At 59.5% G+C, this 17,837-nt stretch overlaps 1 protein-coding gene across 2 annotated transcripts in view; it reads right to left on the reverse strand.

Annotated features, from left to right (window-relative positions):
- AGAP3 (ArfGAP with GTPase domain, ankyrin repeat and PH domain 3) overlaps window positions 1-10,679 on the reverse strand; it is a 115,493-nt gene extending 104,814 nt beyond the window's left edge. The window contains exon 1 of one of the 2 annotated variants that reach the window (XM_050970913.1): window positions 10,304-10,679. In XM_050970913.1, coding sequence (XP_050826870.1) covers window positions 10,304-10,583 — 280 coding nt within the window. In that variant the 5' untranslated portion in view covers window positions 10,584-10,679. The remainder of the gene's footprint in view (window positions 1-10,303) is intronic. The other variant, XM_050970914.1, reaches the window with a different exon arrangement.
- Window positions 10,680-17,837: the final 7,158 nt, after the last annotated feature.

A 17,837-nucleotide genomic window follows, 5' to 3' on the forward strand; every position in this document is an offset into this window, starting at 1 on the left:
CTCTCCACCTCCAGTGATGCTGTTTTTTGGGTGTCTCACATGGCTCTACCCATAGCACCTTCCCTTCTCCTTCCACGCTTCCTCCAGCCAGCCTTTAATTTAACGCCATCCCTCAGCTCTGTGATGATTCATAGTTCTGCTTTTCTATTCCTGGACTGTCTCCTGTCCAAAATGAAGTCTCAGCTTCTTTTCCCCTCCAAGTGTGCACCCACAAGCCCAGGGTCTACGTGATTAAATAGAGCTGCTGCTAATCCCAGCTTTGTCCCATCTCCCCCTAAGCCCTTGCTGCACAGGGACTAGGGACGTCACCCAGACCCTGTCTGGGACTTGAGGACATGACTCAGACAGTGAGAGTTCATGGATTCTCCTCTCCCTCCCCTCATTTCTTATCACACAAGCTCCAGTCCATGAAACCTCCTTGTCCCCTGGCAACATAGCCAAGGCCCACAGTGTCCACTCTTCATTGACCACTATCACTCCTTTTCCCAAAAAGTGCCTATAACCCATAAAACCCTGCCTCGTCCCTATTCAGCCACAGCACTGCTGCTGCTGGAATTATTTCCCTAACCTCTCTCTTAAGCTCCCTCTGAATCCCCCTCCGGGCCCTCCTCTTCTGTCACGTCAAGCGTGAGCTGCGTGTCTTCCCCCTCCCAAACGCCTCACTCCATAACAACCATCCTTCCTCCACTGTCTCCCTCCCAAACCCTGGCAGAAGCTCCACTTCCCAGATGCTGAAATAAAGCAAACACCTCCCAGCTTCCTCCTGTTTGTGCTTCATGCTGGAAAAGTTCTATGTAAACCACCTGAAATGACTTTATTCTCCTCTTTTAAAGAGCTCCTTGAAGCTCCCCCAAGCTCTGTGCTCACCAGGAACATCCAAATTACCCCAGCTGACATGGATGACCTGGGAGGTCCATGTCCTAACACAGCCCCCCCACGTGCTCATCAGCACCTGCCTCTCACTTGTAAATCAGCTCCAAGCCCTCCATGGCAAAGGTGGCCCTGTACTGTGCTCCCATACACGGGACTGGGCCAGGTGAGGCTCCAAGGGTGATGGCAGTGAAAAACCAGGACCAGGAGCAGCTTCTCCCACTGAACCAACCAGAAGGGTCATGGTGCCCTGCAACACCCACGTCGCACCAGGAGCAGTACTGGCCTCGGCCACCCGCCGCCCGAGTGGCATCCTGCATGGGTGTGTGCCCCTCCAGCCCTGCTCCAGGCTGGGTGTGCCCCTCCAGCCCTGCTCCAGGCTGTGTGTGCCCCTCCAGCCCTGCTCCAGGCTGGGTGTGCCCCTCCAGCCTGCTCCAGGCTGCGTGTGCCCCTCCAGCCCTGCTCCAGGCTGCGTGTGCCCCTCCAGGCTGTGTGTGCCCCTCCAGCCCTGCTCCAGCCTCTGGGCACAGGGGATGGACAGAGTCACCAGAGCCTGATCACAGAAACACCAAATGATCTGAGTGGAAAAGGATCTTAAAGCCCATCCAGACCCACCCCTTGCCATGGACTGCATCTTCTCTAAGGACACCTTCCCCTATCCCAGGGTGCTCCAAGCCCTGTCCAACCCGGCCTTGGGCACTGCCAGGGAAGGGGCAGCCATAACTGTTTTAAGCAACCTGTGCCAGGGCGTCACCACTCTCACAGGGAAAATTTCTGCCCAATATCCCATCTAACCCTGCCCTCTGTGCATGGAAAGCTGAATTCCCCCTTGTCTTGTCACTCAAGTCCCTTGTTCAAAGGGAAGGCCAGACCCTTTTTCCCTACCACAGGAGTCACTGCTGGGGTAAGCACCCAAAGCTGCCCAAAACCAAGAGCAGGAGCCAGCGAGCGCTGAGCCCACTGCAGGAGCCAGGGCCAGCACCCACACTAACCACACTGCAACCCAGAGTCAGCAGCTCCCACCCTGGAGCACCAGCACCAGCAGGACCCCGCCGGGATTCCAGATGCAGCAGCTGGGAGCATGGCACAGAGCCCCGAGGCTGGAGAGGATTTCATCACATAGATCACATGGCCAGAACCAGATCTCACACATGACCCCGGGCAGGAATTCCCCAGTGACTCAGCCAGGGCTTACAGAGTAGAGATGCAGCCAGACACCCTGGACAGATGCAAACTGCCCTCTCCCTCTTGCATGCCATAAGCTCTGCTCCATCTGAAAATCTATTTCCTAGGATTTGTGGGAATTCAGCAGCAGCAGGGTTTGGTTGTAATTGGACAGCAGGTCTGAAAGTCACTGAGGCAGGAGAGGTGAGCAGGCATGCAACGGGTCTTAATCACACAAACCTCCTTCCAGTCAGGAAGCAGCTGAAATTATCTTCATTTTCACCTTTCCTGCTCCAGGACATTTCTTGCACTCACTACATCACTTCAGGAAATCCACCTGAACAGGCACCCACGGGATCTGTGCTCCCAGTGCTGCCCAGAGCTGCGGGAGGCAGCAGGAGTGAGAGGACAGGTGTCTCTTCCATGAAGGGCACTGCCAGCAGGAACACAACAGACATGGATACCCCACACCTGCAGCTGCTGCACGGCGAGATAACAACTTGCAGGAAGCCTTGGAGAACAATTTTTAAAAGGAATTCAATGCCAAAGCAGGAAGGTGGGATCACAAGGAGAAAAGGCCTCCTCCTGACAGGGAGGGATGCAATAAGAGCATCATGGTACTGCCGACACGCCCAGGTTGCCAAGCTCTGATCACAGGCTGGGGCAGCTCTTGCATCCCTCAATTCCCAGCAGCCAGGCCTCTGTGCCAGCCCTTCAGCCCAGAGCTGCTCCTCCAGACCATGTGGCTGCTGCCCACTCCCCCCACAGCCACACCAGCTATGAGGGGATTTTAGCCCCAAGGCTGTATCCCACTGCCACAGGCACCAGAACACCCAGTATTCCCCAGCATATGACCCTCCCATGTCAGCCAGCCCAGCTAGAAACACAGTTTGGGACCAGATAAAACACATCTAGATCTAATCTGGCCACCCAAATTAAGTGAGTCCCATCACTAGCTCAGAACAACCAGGCTGGATTCAGCCATGCCTTACGTGCCCATCTCAGTGGGACTCCAGCCCAGCAGTGCCCAGCACTGGAAGGGGTCTATGCAGAAAGTGGTGCTGCTCTGTCAGGAGCTTTGGGAAAGCTCCTGAAAGCGAATGGCAGATGAATGATTCACAGTCAAAGCTGGCCCCACTCTCACTGCTCCCACCAGGTACTCCCAGGCAGGGCCCAGCAACTCCAGCGCAGGCAGAGCAGGAACACCCGAGGGCTCACCCCAGAGCCAAGGCAGAGGCAGCTCTGAGGACAGGGGCACTGCTGGCCCTTCTGACAGAGGCCTGGGTCAGCAGGACATCGCTGCCTGGAGCAGCAGCCAGCACAGAGCACCCCCAAACTGGAAAAGGCTCTGTGCACCAAGCTGTGAAACTCCTGAGACATTGGGGGTTTATGCTGAGACAAGAGTTACGTCAGGACTTCCCACAACACTTGTGTTGGGAAGGCAGAGCCACCAAGCACTGGCATCACACCGACCCACAGCGAGCACAGGGAGACCGGCCAGCGCCTGGCCAGGACACAGAGTGTGTCCCTGGGACAGGCAGCAGGCTGCCAGCTCCTCCCCAGGTACTGCTGGTGCTGCTGGCATGGTCAGACTGGCACAGGGAGCTGTGCCACCAGCTGCCACACAGCTCAGACCAGCACGAGCCAGCCCTGCTGCCTCCCCCAGGCCCGAGCACGCTGCCCCCTCCTCACCACCCACATCCACATGGTCACACCACCAGCAGCTGAGAGCTGACTGAACCAAACCAACACTGGCCTGGCCCCTGCCAGAGTAGCTCCTGATGACAGGGAGGGGTAGGTGGAGCTGCCAGGTGGGAAGAGCTGCACTGTCCCTACCCTTAGCAACCACGCTTGTATTGGATCAAGGGAATTGAAACTGCACCCACAGAGACTCCCAATTCTCTCCTGACCCCACCTCCAAATCCTGTTCTTCCCCTTCACATCCCAATTTTCCTCTTTAGCCACAGTACTGAGTTCTTGCGCCCAGAGTACCAGGAACCTTCACCTCCCCCAGCACAGTACCTGCAACTCCATCCTGCTCAGCTCCCAGCCATCAGGACCATCCTCCAGCCCTCCTGCTACAGTTTCAACATCTCTCTCAACTCCTATCATCAGGGCATCAAGGAATGGCCTTTTCTGATTCTTCCCCAAGACCAGATTCTCGATCTGTAAGCTCAGAAAGGTGAGAGCTGCACCTGGCAAAGATGCCTTCAGATGACTTGGGCCACAACACAAAACTCAGTAAAAACAGGGGATGTATTTGTTCAAGCGTGCTAAAGGCTCCTTCAGCTGTGCTTTGGCTCTTGCCCATCACTCCTGGGGGTCCAACGTCTCCCATTGCATCAGATTCTGCTCCAGGACTCTTTCCAGGCAGATCCTTTTGCTTGTGCTGCTCATGCCAGGCACTGGCACCAGGAGATGCTGAGCAGGGTCAGCCCTGCCAGTGACCTCAGCCAGGACACACGCAGTGATGGAGTAGCCAGGGCTCTGCCTTGCCAGCAGGAAGGAAAGGCAGCCCAGGAAGCCTTTCCCAGTGCCCTTGGAGTCTCTCCTGGGAGTTGGCCCTGAGACCACAGCACCCTTCACCCAAACAGAGAGTGCAGGGTCAGAACAGGAGCTGCCCCAAGAGCTGGGGCCCCTCTGCTTCGGAGCCAGGATGGGATGTGCACCTGAAGATGTTCACCTGGAGAAGAGAAGGCTCCAGAGAGACCTTAGAGCTCCTTCCAGTGCCTAAAGAGGCTCCAGAAGAACTGCAGAGGGACTCAGGACAAGGGACTGAAGTGACAGGGCAAGGGGGAATGGCATCTCACAGACAAGAAGCCAGGGTTGGATGGGATATTGGGAAGACACTTTTCCTTGTGAGGAAGCCCTGGCACAAGCTGCCCAGAGAAGTAGTGGCTGCCCCACCCTGGAAGTGTTCAAGGGCAGACTGGATGGAGCTTGGGGCAACCTGGTCTAGTGGAAGGTGTCCCACCCGTGGCAGGGGGTGGAACAAGATGGTCTGTAACCCAAACCATTCTCTGGTTCCGTGATTTGCCCAACCTCCCATTTTGTGCTCTTTCAACCACCTTTGCACTTAACTTCCAGCAAATCTGGAGACCCCAGTGTCAGAGCAGTCATTACCTGCATGCAGGGGTAATGCAGCACGAGCCACAGAGCTGTCTAGAATGCCCAGCTCCAGCCCTGGAGCAGGGATGTGCCCATGGCTTTGGAGTTTGCAGCTCCCCCCATGGGCACCCCAGCACCATGGCCTGTGGTTTCCCAGCCCTGGGAAACTCACAGGCATACAGAAACAGGGCAGTTTTCTGCAGAGGTCATGGAATTAGCAGGAAGAAGCTGGCTAAGCAGAACGCTCTCCTTCCCAAAGGGTGTAATTTACTCGAGGCTGATTCAGCAGAGCGAAGACATGGTGAGCCCTGAGTGCAGCCTGGCAGTGTGGGGCTCCCCCAGCAAGGAGGGTCCTCATCTTCCTCCAGGAGATCCTGCAGCAGTGGCAGCTCCTGCCTCAGTCTGCTTTGTGAATCAGCACATCAGGAGCCAGTTTCAAAAGACGTTGGGAAAGGATGGAGCATGGAGCTGGAAGACTTGTGCTGGAACTGAACAGAATGATGAAGTTCAGCCAATTTAATTCATGAGAAACAGAGACAGCAAAGTGGCCTCAGTAGCTGGTACACCAAGTGGCTTTAAACAGGAAAATACCCAAAGGATCAAAGCAGTCCTTTCTAAGAGGGAAATGCAGAAAATATCCAGGATGTTGGAGATGCCAGCTGGAAAAGTCACAGCAATTATTGACAGCAAGACAGGTTATGATGGAGTAAACTCCTGAGGCAGAGGCCCAGGTCTGTTCCTCCTACAGGCCTCAGCCAGAGGCCTTGTTTTTTCAGGCTAAAATCCTGGGACAGGCTATTTACACCAAGTGATGCAATGGTCCATGCTGGCCTCACACCAGGCAACAGCCAAGCCCTGGAGTGAGGCAGAGCCAGCAGTAGAGTAGCCCCTGCCCAGCAGAGCAGATAGGGAGCTCACAGACATCCAGGCTGCTCCCAGCCACCACACACATTCTGCAGGGCTTCTCTCATCCCGAGCCTCTGCCAGAGCAGCAACAGCTGGAAACTGTAGAGGAGAGCTTTCCCAAACTAACCCTGCTTCTTCAACTGCAGAGAGGAACCCACATGGGTTTAGAGGCAGGTGGGAGAGGTGAAGAAGGACAATGAAGGGAAAAAACATGTGCCCCAGGTAAAGCTGACTACAGAGAGATTCCTAGTGCTGCCGCCTGGACACCAAGTCCGCACCACGGCTCAAACCTTCTCCAAGCTTTCCCAGGCAGCTGAGCTTTAGGTGGGCTGCAAGGCATGTGCACAACCACAAACATCAGAAGAAAATTCTCATCATCTGGCAAAAGCTCTGTTGAGGGAATCTCACCAACTTCTTATCTCCCTTCTACCTCTCCCTCCTGCCTTCACCACTTTAGACACCCAGAAAACCTCTGTGTAACCATCTCTTCAATCCCACAACATGATCTTTCACTATTCCACCTTGCTGGTGCTGTCTCTCCCAGCTGTCCATGGATCTGTGCTGGCTCCTGCAGCCCCATGCTGCCGCAGCCTGTCCTGCATTCCCCCAGGTAACCCTCACACCAGACATCGCTCGTGCTCCTCAAACCCGCCTTCTGGTCACTGCTCCAAGTTCACTTCTAGGAAAGAAATTAAGCACTGTGCAATTACTGCTCTAATTACAAACTCTATTAGCACAGTTCTGTCTGCAGCCTGTCCCAGAGTCACGACGTTGGAGGCCACATTTACCATGAGCAAGGCTGCACCAGCCCCAGGTTGGTATCGTTTTGCTTTATGCAGATATGGAAATCTTTTATAGAACTCAGCAGCTTGCAGCAGTCTCCACAATTTGGCAAGGAAAGCAGCCTGGGATGAGGGAATCACTTTTTGCAAGCCCCCTGAAAATCTGTCCAAATTTGGTGGTTAGAAACTACCAAAAGGCTCCAGGTCCTGCCTGTGATGCAGCTGATGCTGGCAACCAGCCCAACCTGCCATCTCCCCAGCCCCAGTGTCCCTCAGCCCCCATCGCTTCCCAATAAAGCTCTAGCTCAAGGAGGAGACCAAAACAGAGCAGATCTCCCTTTCTTCCCACAGTGGCATCACTGATGTGGGCCCATGAGCAGGCACAGCTGGCTCTCACCCCATTGTGGGCTGCAAACTTCTCAAGAAAGGCTCATCCCCCAAGCCTGGGGAGCTGACAGGGCTCTGGCTGCAGCAGCCCCCCAGCACCCACCCCACCCCCTCCTTGGCAGAGCCACACTGTCACAGACCCCCTCCTCCCTCCGCCCACTTCTGCACAGCTCTGCCAACACCCCCAACTCCACTGCTGGCACCCTTGTGGTGACACCCCTGCAGGGACACTGGTGGCTCCAGCCCAGGGTGGGCAGCTTGGACCCCCTGCCCCGCTGCAGCACAGTACTGCCTTTGACCTTTCCCCTTCAAAAATGAAGGAATTACCTACAGGAAAGGAATCTGGCAGGAGGACGTGAGCAAGTCTTGCAAGACCCAACACTCAAGTTTTAGGAAATTGAATTTGGGGTTTCACTGGCAACTTCCTTTGTGGATTTTCAGACCACAAACCATTGTTCCAGCCACCAACTCTGATCTTCAGATCAGGAACATCAACAAACAAAACCCTCTTTCAGACATTTCTGCATCAAGCCCCAAACCTGCAGTTTAAAAGGAAATTCCCTTCCAGACCAAGGCACTTCATGGATTGATAACATCTCCAGCAAGGCTCTTCCAGCTGTTAATTAACCCCTGTTAATTCACTCACACACACCTGGTAACGGGTCACAGGTAACTGTATAAACACAACACACATTTCACCAGGATCAGGACTCATCCCAGTGCCTGGCAGGTATTAAGGGAATGCAGCCCAGACAAGGAAATCTGTGGGATTCCTGCTACAAATCCACAGGGAAGGTTCAGAAGAGACAGGATGGAGCTGTGGCTTGAGCAGGCAAAGCCTCCGAGGACATGCAGCCACTGGCACCATCCATCCCAGAGCCCCGTGGACACAGGTGAGCAGGGCACCCCTCAGCCCTCATTCTGGGAGACACAGGGTGTTTTGGGAAGCCCCGAGTACCTGAGCAGCAGGCAGGAGGCCGGTGTGTGTGTTCACACCTTCCCAGCAGCAGAGGAACCACGCAGCAGAGGAGTTGCTAAGAGACACACGCCTCCCACCCGTGCCCAGCACCCGCTCCGGGGCTGGGGGCGCGGGATGGGACACACACCCAGCACCCCGGGGAGCTCTGCATCCCTGCAGGGGGACAGGGGCAGGGGCACGGTGCCTGGGAGGGCTCTGCCCACAGAGGTGACCCTGGGAACACCTCGGGCATAGCCTCGCCGTGTCCCAGCTGGCAGCTCCTCTGTCCCACAGCGCAGGAAACCTCACACGTGGTAAGATCATGTCACCAGTGACCTCGGGGCTCCCACCACAGCTGTCATCAGAGGCACAAACCAGGGAGAGCTGCAGGAGCCCCATGGGAATGGGCACAGCACAGTCCTCCCCCAGCTGCTCACCGAGACTCCCCCAGCTGGACTGGTGGGACCCCCATGTATCGGACTGAGCCACTGCCACGGCCTGTGCCAGCCTTGCACCGCCACCCATTCCATCCAGCCTGAGTCCCTTTGCTCTTCTCCTCCAATTCCACCAACCCAGCAGCCTTCTGTGGCTGAAGACCTCCACAGACGTGGAAAGGCCCCTCCAGCCTCAGCACAGGGTTTTACATCCTCCCTGTCTTAACCCCACTGAGTGTCCTTTGTCCTTGCACCACAAAGCAAATAAAACAAATTCTGGGATTTACATTTCCTCAACCCATGCAACCTTTCTTCTTACAAGCCATCTTCCTTTCCTCCTTTCCACAAAAACCCAAAAGGACCAAAGTGGGATGCATGCCTCTGGAGAAGAGGCCTGCATCCACTCACAAACAGTGTCACCATGGTGGCCAGCAACCCTATAGTGGGGCCACCACTCCCCAAAAGCACCTCATGTGCCCCTGCAGTGACATTCCTGGCATGAGGCAGCAGGAACAGAGCTGAGCACACTGCCACCAAGCTGGGACAACAAAACCCAGAGCAGGGAAACAACAGCACCGAGCTGGACCAGAGCTCCTCACATAGCCCAAAGGCACCCGTAGCCCTGCCTTCCCTGCTGCGGGCCAGCCGCAGAAACCTGGAGGGCAGAGGGACCCTTAGGCTGCGGGCCTGGAGCAGCCTGCTGACCCACAGTGGCCTCGAACAGCACGATCAGCCTTCCCCTCCCCTCAGCTCCACCGCAGTCACTCGCCCATCCTGGCCTGCAGCTCCATCCCAGCCCCCCCTTCATCTCAGCCCATCGGCTGCACCGCGGACCCTGGCCCTCGGCAGTCCCCCAGCTCCATCCCTGCCCCCCAGCTCTATCGCAGACCGTCGGCTCCATCCCTGTCCCCCAGTTCCATCCCAGCCCCTTGGCTCCATCGCATTTCCTCAGCTCCATCCCAGTCCCCAGTTCCATCGCAGCCCCTCAGCCCCATCGCAGCCCCTCAGCCCCATCCCAGCCCCTCAGCCCCATCCCAGCCCCTCGGCTCCATCCCAGCCCCCCAATTCTATCGCAGCCTCCGGCTCCATTGCATTTCCTCAGCTCCTCTGCAGTTCCTCGGCTCCAACCCTCCCCTCGCTGCCGGCTCCCGGGCTGCAGTGTTCTGCATTTCTAATGTTAACGGGCTCCGGCGGATCCCGTTCCCGTCGACGCCGAGTACAAACCCCCCCGCCCGATGCCGGACCAGCGCCCGCCCCCGCCCGCCGCTCCCGGCAGAGGCCGCGGGCGGAGTCCCCGGCCCTGCGCAGGCCCGGCCGCGACCACCATCGCTGCGGGGCCGGAACGGGGCCGGGGCGGGGGCGGCTGACGAGCGTGTCCCCTCCGCTCCCTTCCTGCCTCCCGCCCGACCCCCGCAGCCCCGCCGTGCCCGGCCGCGCCGCCGGCGGCGGGGGCGCAGCGCCCGTGAGCCCCGGCCCGCGCAGGCCGCGCCCGGCCCCCCGCGCCCCCGGCCCCGCCGCTGCAGGGCCCGGCGCGATCCCGGTGCCGCGGGCAGGGCCGGGCCGGGCTCCGCCGGGCCCCGCGGGCGGCAGCGGGCGCAGGTGCAGCGGCGGCGGGGACAAAGGCGGCGGCGCGGCCGGGCCGTTCGGTGCCCCCGTTCCGGTGCCCCGCTCGGTGCCCGGCTGCCGGTGCTCACCCTCGATGGAGATGACGTGCTCGCGGATCTGGCTCTGCAGCGCCAGGTCCTCCACGCGCTCGATGAGGTCGTAGATCGCGTAGATATTGGGGTGCACGGACTCGAAGCGCCCGATTTCGGCGCGGATCGCGGCCGAGTTGGAGAGCCCGAACTGCGGCGGGGGCGGCCCGCCGGGCTGCGGCCCCGAGGGCCCGGGCACGGGCACCGGCACCGGCCCGCCCGGCGCCGCCAGGCTCTGCTGCTGCCCGGGGCTCTGCCCGGCGCCGCCCGGGAAGTTCATCGCGGCGGCGGCAGGGCCGGTCAGCGGCGCGGGGCTCCGGGCAGCCGCTGCATGGCCGCAGCCGCGTCCGTCCGCGGGTCCCCCCGGGCTCCGCCGCCGCCCCCGACCGCCTCCCGCCCGCTCCGCCCCGCCCCGCCCCGCCCGCGTCAGCGGGACCGGCCCCGCGGCGGGCGGGGGGACGAGCCGGGCAGAGCGGGGAGCGGAGCGGGACCGGGCGGGGACAGGGGCCACTGGCGGCCGGAGGGGAGCGGGGAGAGCGGTGGGAGTGGGGACCCAGAGCGGGGACCCAGAGCGGGGGGAGCGGGGACCAGCAGCGGGAGCGGAGCGCTGTCGGTGCCCGGTCCTGCCCCGCTCCGCCTCGGTCCCTGCCCGCCCGGCACCACGGTGAGGGGCACTTGCCCCATGCCCGGCCCCCGCCCGGCTACGAGTCCCTCAGCATCCCACCGCGGCCATCCCGGACACCGCTGTTGTGTGGCTGCCCGTGCCCACGCTTCCCCCGGGCCTGCAAATCCCCCGTGCCACCCTGGAGACCCCTGGGCCAGCCTGGAGACCCCTGGGCAAGGCTGGGAACCCCCCTGTGCCAGCCTGGAGACCCCCTGTGCCAGCCTGGAGACGCCCTGTGCCACCCTGGGGACCCCCTGTGCCACCCTGGAGACCCCTGTGCCAGCCTGGAGACCCCTGGGCCTGCCCTGCCTCCTGCTGCCTTCCAGAGATAATTTCACCGTTAATCACCCCAGGTCATTGGTGGAGCTGTGGAACATGACCGGTCCCAAGGAGTCCCTGGTGCCCGCCAGCTGCTGCCCCGCTGTGTGGGGTCTCCTCCCTGTCACCCCCTGCCCACAGGCCCAGTGCTGTCCCCCTGCTCTGTGCTCAGTGCCGGCTGCTCCAGGCCACAGGGCTGGCACGATGGTGGAGGTACCCAGGGGACCAGCTTGGTGCCAGCCCGGCCATCTCGGGGGATGCCTTTTGGGCAGGGACTGCTTACACCCCTCCTGTTGTGCCCATCCTTAAATCAGCTTGCAGGGGGTGACTGGGGCACAGGAAGGCTCTGGATGGGCACAGGGCTGGCAGCCCCTGGCAGCATCGGGGGAGCTCGCTGGGGCATCACTGGGGACTAGCTGAAATCTTCCAAATGGCTGAGAAATGTAAAAAACCAGGATCATGGGCCTGACAGATTAAATAAAAAAGTGGAATTTGGGAGAGGAGAAGGAACAGAAAGGTGAGCAGCTGAGAGAGCCAGGATTGCAATGGATTTTCCCTCAGTCCCACTGGGACCAGAGTCAGGGTGTGCAGCCCCAGTGCCAGGGGGGCTTAGGGGGCGGCTGGGGGCTGGTTCCCCCCTCTGCCCTTCTCTAGGTGATGGTGGGAAGGCTTGGAGGAGGAGGAAGAGGACAGCAAGGAGGGAAAGGAGGAGGAGAGATCTCTGGGAAGTTTCTAAATGCCTCCCGGCGCTGGAATCCTCTGTGACTCGGCAGTGGGTGCTGGGTGTGTGGGTGGGAGAGGCACCTCCCTGCCTTCTCCCCCTCCCTCTTGTGCCCTTCCGGGATTCCTTGAGTGCGTCCCAACTGCCTCTGCCACGAGAAGGGGTTTGTTAGAAAACAACTTATATGAGGGCTTTTTGAAAGCATTTAGAAAATCTGTGTCTGTTACAGCACCGGGCTCCCCTCACCTACACACCCACCTGCATGCTCCCCAGGGCTCCCAAAGGTCTTTGAAAGATCTGTCGGTCACAGTTCTGCTCAGCAGGAGCTTCCCTGCCCAGGGCTGCTGTGGGATGGGGAGGGCATTGAATTCCAGCACACACCTCAGCTCTCTGATGATCCTGGCACCATGCTGGTCCTGTTCCAGACTGGAGCAGAGCAGATGTTGATGGGACAGGAGCCCTGTGGGGCTGTCAGGGACCTGCAGCTTGCAAATGCTCTGCTCTCCCTCGGTGCTCTTGGAGAGATCCAATCCCAGCTGGGCACCTCAGGGCACAAGGGGCACTGTCTGTTCATGGGCACACAGCTGATGTCTGCCTGGAAAGGGACAAAGGTGTTAATACCTGTTAGTTTCATAACACACAAGTGAATCTTTATTATCTGGGTCACTTGAGTACTCCTAAGAGTCTGAGGGGATTCCATCCACATGGGCGATGCAAGGCCATCCCAGCACCCCAACACAGCAGTGCCTGGCTGTGCAATGGTCTTTCTCAGCCAGGTTTTGTTTGGGTCTCTTGGTCCTTGTTCATGGCCTTTTTCTCCATCTTTTGCCATCAGCAGCAGAAACATCATAATCATCCTCATCATCCCAGGATGGTTTGGGTGGGAAGGGACTTTAAAGCCCATCCAGTTCCACCCCCTGCTGCAGACAAGCACACCTTCTACCAGACCAGGTTGCTCCACGCCCCCTCCAACCCAGCCTTGAATTTTTCCAGGAACAGGGCAGCCACAGCTTCTCTGGGCAACCTGTGCCAGGGCCTCACCACCCTGACAGGGAAGAATGTCTCCCCAGTATCCCACTAAATCCTGCCCCCAGTCAGTTATCACACAAACATTTATAAATTGTCTCCATTTCAGCACCTTTGAATGTCCAGACACGCCACGTGCAGCCACCTCCACCATATTACCTTCTCAGTGAGGGATTCCAGGATTTATCCCTGGTGAGGGAGGGGGCATCATCCCTCATCCCTCCCTCATCGTCACCCTCGCCTGGCTGAGGCAGCAGCCCACATCAGTCGAGGTGGCTTTCCCCGGACGGGTGGGCTCTGGCCACCTCACATCCCCTGCCCCTTGCTCCTTTGCCTCCTGCTCCTCCACTCTCCTGTCTTGCACTTCTTCCTCCTCCCCTGGCAGGGATGTGTGATGCCCTGCAGCCCTGCTGCTCGTTACAGACCGCCCTGAGCTGACAGCCGGGGTGTCCTTGTGCCACCAGTGCCCCCCAGCACTGACCCCGCGGGTGTTCACAGCCCTGAGCTGACAGCTCGGGTGTCCCTGTGCCACCAGTGCCCCCCAGCACTGACCCCACTGGTGTTCACAGCCCTGAGCTGACATCTGGGGTGTCCCTGTGCCACCAGTGCCCCCCAGCACTGGCCCCAGGGTCCCGCCACGCCCCGCAGCCAGCAGGGCACAGGACAGAGGGCACAGGGTGCAGGACAGAGGGCACAGGACACAGGGCAGAGGACACAGGGCACAGGACAGGAGGCACAGGGCACGGGACACAGGGCAGAGGACACAGGACACAGGGCACAAGGCACAGGACACAGGGTGCAGGGCACAGGCCACAGGACCCAGGGATGGAGCACCGCCTGGCCCCAGCTGGCACAGAGGGCCCTGTCCCTGCCAGCCCCGGTGGAGAGGGACCCCCAGGCAGCACCGGGGCCAGCACTGGGGACCTGGAGCCTGGAGTGTTGCAGAGGGACAGAGCAAACAGATGGAGCTGGGGCTTAGCAAAGGGACGGGAAAACCCGGGAGAGAAGTTCAATATGCTGAAAAGGCAGGAGCGGGCGGGGACAAGCTGAGGCTTTCAGGAGCAAGCATTCCCTCAGGGATGGCCACCACCTGCCTTCTGCAGACACAGGCCACTTGGAGATGTAAACTGCTTTTCAGGATGGGTTTCACCCTCAGATCCTGAACTTTCCCTGCTCCATCTGCAGCCCTCCCATCTGACTGCAGTTCGTGAGTGCCTCAAACCGGTGCCGCTGCTAAGAGGAGCCTCCTCCTCCTCCTCCTCCTCCTCCTCCTCCTTTTCCTGCCGCTGCTCCCACGCCCAGAGCAGCCACCCTGGTACCTGTGGTGCCCCTGGCAGTGGGGTGGAACAGGACGGGTGTGAAGGTCCCTTCCCCCCCAGACCATTCGGTGACACCAGACAGCGCCAGGGCCCGTGGGGGCAGCAGGAGGGTCCCCACTGCAGAATCCCAATGTGCACCCAGGATGTGGGGCTGGGGGCTGGAAGCAGCACCCCCAGGACAGAGCTGAGGGAGGGCCAGGGCCCAGAGCTGAGCTTCAGTTGGTGTCAGAGCAAAAAGGGCAGAGAGGGGCGTCCCAGGGGCTCTCCAGGCCTTTATGGCTCCTCAGGTCCCTGGGACACTGAGCTGTTTGATCCCTCTCGCAATAAAAACTGGGGCTTTGTTTCTGTGGGCACACCTCTGTTGGGAGAGCTGAGAGCACAGCTGGGGGACCCTTCTCCTCTTCCCCAGACCGAGGGGAGCAGGAAACTCCGTCCATCTCCAGGAGGCTGGGGCTGCCTGTCCCCCTGTGCACCCCTCAGAGCTGTGGCTCCCGTCCCAAAGGCAGCACTGGGTCCGGGGACAGAGGTGTTTGATGTCACCCTCCACGGCAGGAACTGTTCTCTGCGCTGGGATCAGCCAGCAGCTCTCCCGGAATAGCTGCTGCTCTCTGATCTCACTCTGGAGCACAGAGGCTGCCTCGTTAATCCCCCCAGATCCACAGCACGCGGCTGCCAAGCGGCAAACTGAAATCCTCTGCTGTGCCCTGCCTCGGGGCTCGGGGGGAGCATCCCCCTGTGCCCTGCCTCTGGGGGAGCGTCCCCCTGTGCCCTGCCTCGGGGCTCTAGGGGAACGTCCCCCTGTGCCCTGCCTCGGGGCTCTAGGGAGCATCCCCCTGTGCCCTGCCTCGGGGGGAGCATCCCCCTGTGCCCTGCCTCGGGGCTCTGGGGGAGCATCCCCCTGTGCCCTGCCTCGGGGCTCTGGGGGAGCATCCCCCTGTGCCCTGCCTCGGGGGGAACGTCCCCCTGTGCCCTGCCTCGGGGGGAGCAGAGAGGGGCAGAGTGTCCCACCCAGGGGTCACATCCCTCGCTGGGCCAAGGACACAGCATGGCTGCTGGCCTTGTAGGGTTCACAGGACCATGGCTGGCTGTGTCCCAAGGCTGTCTGTGTCCCTCTTTGTGACCCACTGCGATGCCACCGGCCGCCTCAGGCCACCCCGTGGATTTTGGGGACAGCTGGGACCTGTGCCACTCCAGGCACTTTGAAGGGCCCCGGGATCCTCTTCTGGGATGGGTGGGTGGCTCCCATCAGCGCTGACTCGGCACAAACAGAGCCACCACAGGGTGGACATGCACGTCTGGGGTGGTGTCCCAGTGCCCCCAGTGCCCCACTGGGGCAGGATCCCTCTGCGACCCCTCTCTGGTCACAGCCCCGAGCAGCTGGACTGTCCGATGATGTGGCTCCGGGAAAAGAGGCTGAAAATGGAACGAGGTGCATTAACCCCCCTGGGCTCTGAGCAGGACTCAGGGCCAACAATCCCAAGGCCTGTGGGATAGGAGGGCTCAGCCCAGTCATGGGGGAGAAACAGGGAGGGAAGGTGAAATGGTGAGTAAAGAGGAACCAGAAGCAGGGGACTGTGAACCCTGGCAGAAACACAATGGGACAGCCCTTCTCATGAAAATATTATCCCCAATATCCAACCTAAACCTCCTCTGGCACAACTTGGGACTCTTTCCACTTGTCCTCTCCCTGTTCCCTGGAGCACAGCCCGACCCCCCGGCTGTCCCCTCCTGGCAGGAGCTGTGCAGAGCCACAAGGGCCCCCTGAGCCTCCTTTGCTCCAGGCTGAGCCCCTTCCCAGCTCCCTCAGCCCCTCCTGGGCTCCATGCCCTTCCCAGCTCCGTTCCCTGGACACGCTCAGGGTCTGCATTGTCAGGAGGGGCCCAGCTCCGAGCTCAGCCCCAGCAGTGCCAGCCCAGGGGCCGGGCACTGCCAGGTTCCCCTGTGCCCCAGGAGGGCAGAGCCGCCTGTCACAGCCCGGCCCCAGCAGGGCAGAGCTGCAGGAAGGGGCTGGGACACCCCTGGGTGTCACTGTCAGGGGTCCCCACCCTGCTGACCCCTGGGACCACCCCAGTGCTGCCTGCAGAGCCCGGGCAGGGCAGGGCAGGGCATTCCCAGCTCCAGGACTGGCCCCAGTTTAGAGCACCAGCCTTTCAGGAGGGCATTGAGAAGTGCAAGGGATTCAGAGCAGCCCTGGGCAGCGCAACACCAACGCTCCCTGGTTCCTCAGCAGCAGAGTTAAGGAGCACAATCTGCTTTTCCCTGGAAACTGAGGGTGGCTGGATGGCACTGGGAAAGTACTTTCAGGGGAATATTAAACAGCTTCTTAGTCGAGGCAGGGAGGATGGAAAAGTCTCACTCTCTGGGAGCTGAAGCCAGACAAATCCACAGTGACAAGCAGACAGCGGATTTATCAGGGAGGGGATGAACCGCTGGATAAGCCCTCAAATCTGAGCAGACACAGCCCCTCAGCAGTGGATCCGGGCTCACTGCAGCGTCAGGAAGGGATAAATCCCGTTCTGTGCCTGCACGGATCAGCCATGGCTTAAATCTGCTGCTGTGTCACATCCACTGCTCTGACAGCCCGGGATGTGCTGGGCTCCTCGGCACTCCGGCTCAGGTGGGCTCTGCCTCACCTGGGCGGGGATCCCTCACCTGCAGCCCCTCTGGGCTCTGCCTCACCTGGGCGGGGATCCCTCACCTGCAGCCCCTCCTTTCCCCAGGGCCAGCTCCCCCCAGAATCCCTGCACAGAAATCGTGAATTCCCGCCTGGGAGGGCACCAGCCCCAGCACCCTTCAGCAGGAAGGGGCTGCCCTGGCACACTGATGCCTCCTGGTTCTATCCTGATTTTTTTCCCAGGAAAAATAATATGGAGGAGAAAATCCTCCTGATCTAATCCCAGGAAATGCCAGTGCCCTGCAGCGAGGGACCCACGGAGGGGACACCCTGGGGACAGGGGACATTGTTGCCCAGAATTTCCCTTCCACCCACACCTGTCCTTTATGAGAGAGTCAGTTTGTCCCCATCTCCCCCATCCTTGCTGCTGTATTTCCATGGCTGCACCTCTTCACTTAAGAATTCTTGACATAAAACTAAGAACTTTTCACTGAAAATTAAGAATCTTTCACTTAAAATGAACAATTTCTAGCCTAAAATTAAGACATTTTCACCTAAAATTAATGATTTTTAGCTAAAATTAAGGATTTTACACCTAATACAAAAGATTTTAATCAGAGCCTGCAGGTGGCTTTGGGCACTCCTGAGGATTCACAGCTCCAGAATCACTGAGGGCAGAAAACTCTTGGAGATGCCTGAGCCCACCCACCCTCAGCATGGCCACAGCCACCACTGCCCATGTCCCCAGGTGACACGTCCACAGGAATTTAAACCTGGGAGTGACTGGAGCCTTACTGGGGGGGACTGGCAGCAACTGGAACTACACTGGGGACAGATGGTATCATCTTGGAGTTAACTGCATTAGTTAGAAT

The sequence above is a fragment of the Serinus canaria genome, chromosome 2 (genome assembly GCF_022539315.1).
Source record: "Serinus canaria isolate serCan28SL12 chromosome 2, serCan2020, whole genome shotgun sequence".
In the NCBI taxonomy this organism is placed as follows: domain Eukaryota; kingdom Metazoa; phylum Chordata; class Aves; order Passeriformes; family Fringillidae; genus Serinus; species Serinus canaria.